The sequence below is a fragment of the Palaemon carinicauda genome, chromosome 38, assembly GCF_036898095.1.
Source record: "Palaemon carinicauda isolate YSFRI2023 chromosome 38, ASM3689809v2, whole genome shotgun sequence".
In the NCBI taxonomy this organism is placed as follows: Eukaryota; Metazoa; Arthropoda; class Malacostraca; order Decapoda; family Palaemonidae; genus Palaemon; species Palaemon carinicauda.
Genome location: NC_090762.1, coordinates 60,504,689 through 60,512,188, shown reverse-complemented (window position 1 = coordinate 60,512,188; position 7,500 = coordinate 60,504,689). Strand labels below are relative to the sequence as shown.

The window sequence follows — 7,500 nt, the reverse complement described above, 5'->3', positions numbered from 1 at the left end:
GAGTACTGCGTAGTATTGAGCCTCGTGATGGAGAAGGCCTGGCTATTAGAATTAACTGCCTGCCTAGTATTACGAACAGGATAGAATTGTCCAGAGAGATCTGAATGTAAAGGATGGTCAGAGTTATGAAAAATCTTATGCAACATACATAATGAACTAATTGAACGACGGTGCCAGAGATTAATATCTAGATCAGGAATAAGAAATTTAATAGACCGTAAGTTTCTGTCCAACAAATTAAGATGAGAATCAGCAGCTGAAGACCAGACAGGAGAACAATACTCAAAACAAGGTAGAATGAAAGAATTAAAACACTTCTTCAGAATAGATTGATCACCGAAAATCTTGAAAGACTTTCTCAATAAGCCTATTTTTTGTGAAATTGAAGAAGACACAGACCTTATATGTTTCTCAAAAGTAAATTTACTGTCGAGAATCACACCTAAAATTTTGAAAGAGTCATACATATTTAAAGAAACATTATCAATACTGAGATCCGGATGTTGAGGAACCACCGTCCTTGACCTACTTACAATCATACTTTGAGTTTTGTTAGGATTCAACTTCATACCCCATAATTTGCACCATGCACTAATTCTAGCTAAATCTCTATTAAGGGATTCACCAACCCTAGATCTACATTCAGGGGATGGAATTGATGCAAAGAGAGTAGCATCATCTGCATATGCAACAAGCTTGTTTTCTAGGCCAAACCACATGTCATGTGTATATAGTATGAAAAGTAATGGGCCAAGAACACTACCCTGTGGAACACCGGATATCACATTCCTATAATCACTATGGTGCCCATCAACAACAACTCTTTGAGATCTATTACTTAAAAAATCAATAATAATGCTAAGAAACGACCCACCCACTCCCAACTGTTTCAGTTTGAAAACAAGGGCCTCATGATTAACACGGTCAAAGGCAGCACTAAAATCAAGGCCAATCATACGAACTTCCCGACCACAATCAAGGGATTTCTGTACAGCATTGGAGATTGTAAGAAGGGCATCACATGCTCCAAGGCCTTTACGAAAACCAAATTGCAAACTGGGGAAGAGATGATTACCTTCAGCAAACCTATTAAGACATTTTGCCAGAAGACGTTCAAAAACTTTAGATAATATGGGAGTTATGGAAATTGGGCGGTAATTAGTGGGACTTGAGCTACCACAAACACATTTACATAGAGGAGTAACATTACCAATTCTCCAAATAGTGCTAAAAGCTCCTCTTCTTGCTAACTTGCGCAAAATAACAGATAACTTTGGAGCTAAGAAATTTGCTGTCTTTATAAAAAACAAAGGAAAAATACCATTTGGGTCTACACCTCCATAAGCATCAAGGTCCATCAACAGAGCTTTAATCTCACGAGATCGAAAAGCTAAACTAGTTAGTTTAGCCTCAGGAAAACAGGAATGAGGAAGTTCAAGTTTTTCATTACTCTGTTTACTGTCAAAAACATCAGCCAAAAGGGTGTGTGTGCATATATATATATATATATATATATATATATATATATATATATATATATATAGATGTATGTATATATATATACATATAGATATATATATATACATATATATATATATATATATATATATATATATATATATATATATATATATATATATATATATATATATATATATATATATATATATATATATATATATATATATATATATATATATATATATATATATGTATATATATATATATATATATATATACATATATATATATATGTATAAAAGATTTCACTTTACGGTTATTCTTTTTATTTCAAAATATGATAAAATAACTTTTAGAGGCTAAAGCCTTCGTTGATGTGTCCTTACCACAGGATGTTCTACCATCTCCCTTGAAATGTTTGTTGCAGGAGCAGCTGTAACTCCCAATGCTATTCTTGCATGTTGCATTGGGGACACAGTCGTTTTTGCCTTCAGCACACTCATCGACGTCTGTTGAGGAGGAAAAGAAGGATTGAAGTCCTTGGAAGAAAGCTCACTATACATTCATAATATTCTGCTTCCAAGAAATAGAAGGCAAGACTTTCTATGAAGCAGTTTTTATACAAATATAATTAGAAAATGAACATTATTATAAATTTGACCCTTTTCAATAGTTAGTTTAAAGGAAGTTTTGAAAGTTACAACATTTGTATTGTTTTCAGGAAATCTATTCGGAATGAATGGTTTATATCTTAAAATATATCTTTGATAATGATTGTAACTAAACTTCTGTGATATTACAATGACGAAATCATTAATATTATTTCAATATCATAATGGTATAATATAATATCATGTTATCATCATATTATGACATTAAAATATTTTGATATTATAATATTACAGTTTTATAATACTATAATATATTATTATGATATTATGTATATATATATATATATATATATATATATATATATATATATATATATTTATGTACATATATATATATATATATATATATATATATATATATATATATATATATATATTTGTATATATATATATATATATATATATATATATATATATATATATTTGTGTATATATATATATATATATATATTTATATCTACTGTATATATATATATATATGTATATATATATATATATATATATATATATATATGTATATATATATATATATATATGATTGTGAAAATGAAATCCAATAGGAGAAGAGTTGAGGAAAATCCATTTATGAATACAATAATAGATAACTTGATAGTCAAACAGATGATATTCTTCAAAAAGAACATAGATGGATTTTAAATCTACTTGAAGCGTATTGATGGTAAAGAGAAGTAGTTTTCATTCATAAATATCATAATGAGACTATACATGAATGACTTAAAGATTTAGTGATTATCACAAGCTTAATGAAAATATCACATAAAAATAATAAAATGGAATAAAACAATGGAAGAGAATGCAGGAAACATTTCTCAAATAAATCAAGAAAAGAAAACTAATAAAGAGTGAAATAATGGTAAATTGAACATAGCTATGGAAAAAATCAAACTATATCATGAGGTTATACTGATCTACAAATGTAAATGAAAATAGTTCTTTGAAAAGAACAACATAAAGTTGTATATTGTGTCTCACCTTTACATTCTGACCCATCCCAGGTGAAACCAGAAGGACAAGAACAGGTGAAGCTGAACAGGGTGTTTTCACAGGTACCAATCTCTCCACAGGGGAGACCTCCTTCTAAGCACTCGTCTGTTGTAAGAATAATGTCGCATAGAATCAGTTATTCACCTGATAACTTGACTCTAATTTTATTTCTACCGGTTACACAATGCAAAACTGATAATTTTTTTTTTTCATAATTTAAAGACTAAGGTACATTTTTTTTTATTATATTTTTTTTTCTAAAAGTTTCTTTTATTGAATTACTTTTTCATTTCTTCAAGCTAAAGGTTGAGATGTATAATACAATAATAAGGTCAGTGTTAATGTTTGATATAAGAGAGAAGAGCATTGAAGGATCATGTTAGGTTGGTATGGTAAGATAGAGAGGAAGGCAGGGAATTAGATAGCAAGGTTGAGTGAAGGATGATATGGAGAGATCAATGCTTCAAGTGTATATCAACTGACCTTTTCGTGACCAAGCGATGACTTCGGACATCTCCTTATGAAAAGACTTGATCTCTTGATTGGCTGGGAAGAAGAAAATAATCCTTTGAACAACTTATTGTAACTGTTGTGCTCTCTGAAATCTTCTCATATTGATAAAGAAATAGATATGGTTCTGCTCAACAAAGTAATTAGGAAAGCAAATGAATAAGAACAAAAACAGCAAATTTATTGAGGATATCGGTCAGACAAGTAATCATAAAATATTTAAGATTTTGTTAATATAAAGATGTCATTTTTATCTTTTTTTAGCTATACATTTCATAAATCATTATAACTGAAAAAAAAAAAACTTACCTGCTGTTGATACATTAGTCAAGTGTTCCAAGTCTTCCTCTTTGAGACACTGTGCAGTCTCTCGGCTGAGTCCTGAAGTAGAAAAGGGGATAATATGCAAGATCTGTTGAACAGAAAAAAAGAATTCATAACCTGAAGAGAATTCTTATTAAAGGGGATTGAAATTTTTTCAATGGTAAGAAGTAATTCATTGAATGTTTGATTGATTTTATAATATCTTATATATATGTATATATATATATATATATATATATATATATGTATATATATATATATATATATATATATATATATATATATATATCCATACATACACACACATATATAGATATATATATATATATATATATATATATATATATATACATAAATATATATATATATATATATATATATATATATATATATATACTTACATATATACATACATATATATATATATATATATATATATTTTTATATGTATATATATATCATATATAGGCCTATATACAGTATATATATATATATATATATATATATATATATATATATATATATATATATATATATATATATATATATATACTATTAAAAATATCTCATCAAGATGAACCGATACGCATTTAGGAGGGATGATCAAAATTGCTGGAATAACAAGTACCTTTCACGTGTTCCAGTTCATGATGAAGTCCTGGACAAAAAATGGTTCACCATGAGCGTATATTGCAATCAAATATTATGCCTCAAATTATCTAATAAGAGTATAGTCATTAGGGTAAGAAATATACAGCGATAAATTAATTTACTCTAAATATTAGAAGTATTACCTTGAAAATAAGTTTTCTGAATCCCTTGTTCCTGCTGCACATCTGGAAATAAAAATGTCTCAAAATACTTGTGTGTGTCTTCAGTAATAAAAATGTAATAGATACTCTAAAGTCTCCAAAAAAAAAAAAAAAAAAAAAAAAGCGTAGTTTATGAAAGACAACTCTTATATATGATGTGACGTTTTTCAATCTCATTCAACTGTGTCAAAATAAAACACAAATACTGTATATGCAACGAAAGCTCTTGAATATCCTTCAAAAGTTTGAAAACTACTGAATGTGCAATTAATGCTCTCGGATAACATACAGGAATGTCAAGACTGAAACAATACTGCATATTCAATGAATAATAGCGTTCACTATTTCAAGATTATCTCAAAGAAAAACAACTGTTGTGTAAATATCTTTCAACAGTATGAGAACAAGACAACGACTGAATATGCAATGATGGCTCCTTAACCACACATAAGTCATCATATAATCACCTTTTTGGGTGTAAAGTGAAGAGATACAGACAAAGGAAATGAAAAGATTTGTAAAAAATCTATTGGAAAGATTACCTTGAAGATTATCTTCAAGATGTTGAAGTTTCTCCTGCATATCTGAAAATGTAAAAAAAAAAATTTTTCAAATGGTTGCATGAATAAAAAAAATTAACATTCGAATAACTTTGCAATTCTGCTTATGTTATGTAGTTCACCATTGAAGATTAATATTTACACTAATTTTTAGTTGCTGGATTGACATATCAAATAAAAACTATAAAAATCATAATAGTCCAGAGACTTACCCGGCATTATTATTATTATTATTATTATTATTATTATTATTATTATTATTATTATTATTATTATTATTATTTTTATTCTTATTATTATTATAATCATTATTTCTATCCAAGCTACAACCCTAGTTGGAAAAGCAAGATGCTATAAGCCTAGGGGCTCCAATAGGGAAAATAGCCCAGTGAGGAAAGGAAATAAGGAAATAAATAAATGAAGAGAACAAATTAACAATAAATCATTCTAAAAAAAAGTAACAACGTCAAAACAGACATGTCATATATAAACTATTAACAACGTCAAAAACAGATATATCATACATAAACTATAAAAAGACTCATGTCCGCCTGGTCAACAAAAAAGCATTTGCTCCAACTTTGAACTTTTGAAGTTCTACTGATTCAACTACCCGATTAGGAAGATCATTCCACAACTTGGTAACAGCTGGAATAAAACTTCTAGAGTACTGCGTAGTATGGAGAAGGCCTGGCTATTAGAATTAACTGCCTGCCTAGCATTACGAACAGGATAGAATTGTCCAGAGAGATCTGAATGTAAAGGATGGTCAGAGTTATGCAAAATCTTATGCAACATGCATAATGAACTAATTGAACGACGGTGCCAAAGATTAATATCTGCATCAGGAATAAAAAATTTAATAGACCATAAGTTTCTGTCCAACAAATTAAGATGAGAATCAGCAGCTGAAGACCAGACAGGAGACCAATACTCAAAACAAGGTAGAATGAAAGAATTAAAACACTTCTTCAAATAGATTGATCACCGAAAATCTTAAAAGACTTTCTCAATAAGCCATTTTTTTGTGCAATTGAAGAAAGTAAATTTGCTGTTGAGAATCACACCTAGAAATTTGAAAGAGTCATACAAATTTAAAATTCTATGTAGAAGCTCGTCATGCCCTGAGAGGAAAGTATATATCAGTTGATTAATCATTCAGAGTGAAGAAAATAAAGATTGAAGGAAAATATATGAATAAACTTCTGTCTCTATATAATTATTTAAAATCTCTCAAAGGAGAAACAAGAAGAAGAAAAGAGCTTATTCTTGATTGTCAAGGAAAAAGAGAACGTAGTATATGCAATGAAAACACAACTATTTTAAACCTAATTTAGGCTCTTAAACATAATTGGTGCACAACAAGAAGTCACAGTACACAAATTCTTTTCCATAGGGAATTTTCATGAACATAGAAGGCCTTATTCTTTCTCATCCTTTTATCTACCTTATTCCCCTTTCACCACTTACACAATCCCTCAACTTCCATTCTCTGTCTATGACTATTTGTCTATCTGATGACCTTATATTATAATAGTGGCATAAATGTCGTAAATATATTCATGATGGAGCTCTGGAAAAAAAAAAAAAGCTTTACCGTGAGCGTTTATTGCAATCAAATATTGTGCCTCAAATTATCTAATAAGAGAATAGTCATTAGGGTAGGAAATATAAAATGATAAATCAATTTACTCTAAATATTTGGAAGATTACCTTGAAAATTAGTTTTCTGATTCCCGAGTTCCTGATGTACATCTGAAAATAAAAATGTCTTAATATACGGGTCTGTGTTTTAAATAATAAAAATGCAATAAATACTCCCAAGTCTAAAGAAATAGAACGTAGCTGATGAAAGACAACTCTTATATATGGTATGACGTTTTTCAGTCTCATTCAACTGTGTCAAAATAAAGCAAAAAAAGAGAGAGAGAAAAAAACTGTATATGCAACGAAAGCTCTTGAATATCCTTCAAAAGTGTGAAAACCAAAGACAACTATTGAATGTGCACTTAAGGCTCTTTAATAACATACAGGAGTGTCAAGACTAAAACTATACTGCATATTCAATGAATAATAGTGTTTGCTATTTCAAGATTATCTCAAAGAAAGACAACTGTTGTTTATGTACGTAGCGGTTCTTAAATCTCAGTCATTAGA

The 7,500-nt window shown here is 28.8% G+C and overlaps 1 protein-coding gene across 4 annotated transcripts in view; it reads right to left on the bottom strand.

The window, feature by feature from the left end:
* The window catches only part of LOC137630213 (uncharacterized), an 18,322-nt gene that overhangs the window by 4,496 nt on the left and 6,326 nt on the right, over positions 1 to 7,500 (bottom strand). For 2 of the 4 annotated variants that reach the window (XM_068361665.1, XM_068361663.1), the window contains 7 exons: positions 7,057 to 7,098; positions 5,326 to 5,367; positions 4,766 to 4,807; positions 3,957 to 4,028; positions 3,621 to 3,683; positions 3,126 to 3,242; positions 1,848 to 1,970 (listed from right to left, as the gene is read on the bottom strand). In XM_068361665.1, coding sequence (XP_068217766.1) covers positions 1,848 to 1,970; positions 3,126 to 3,242; positions 3,621 to 3,683; positions 3,957 to 4,028; positions 4,766 to 4,807; positions 5,326 to 5,367; positions 7,057 to 7,098 — 501 coding nt within the window. The remainder of the gene's footprint in view (positions 1 to 1,847; positions 1,971 to 3,125; positions 3,243 to 3,620; positions 3,684 to 3,956; positions 4,029 to 4,765; positions 4,808 to 5,325; positions 5,368 to 7,056; positions 7,099 to 7,500) is intronic. The other 2 variants (XM_068361666.1, XM_068361664.1) reach the window with 1 other exon arrangement.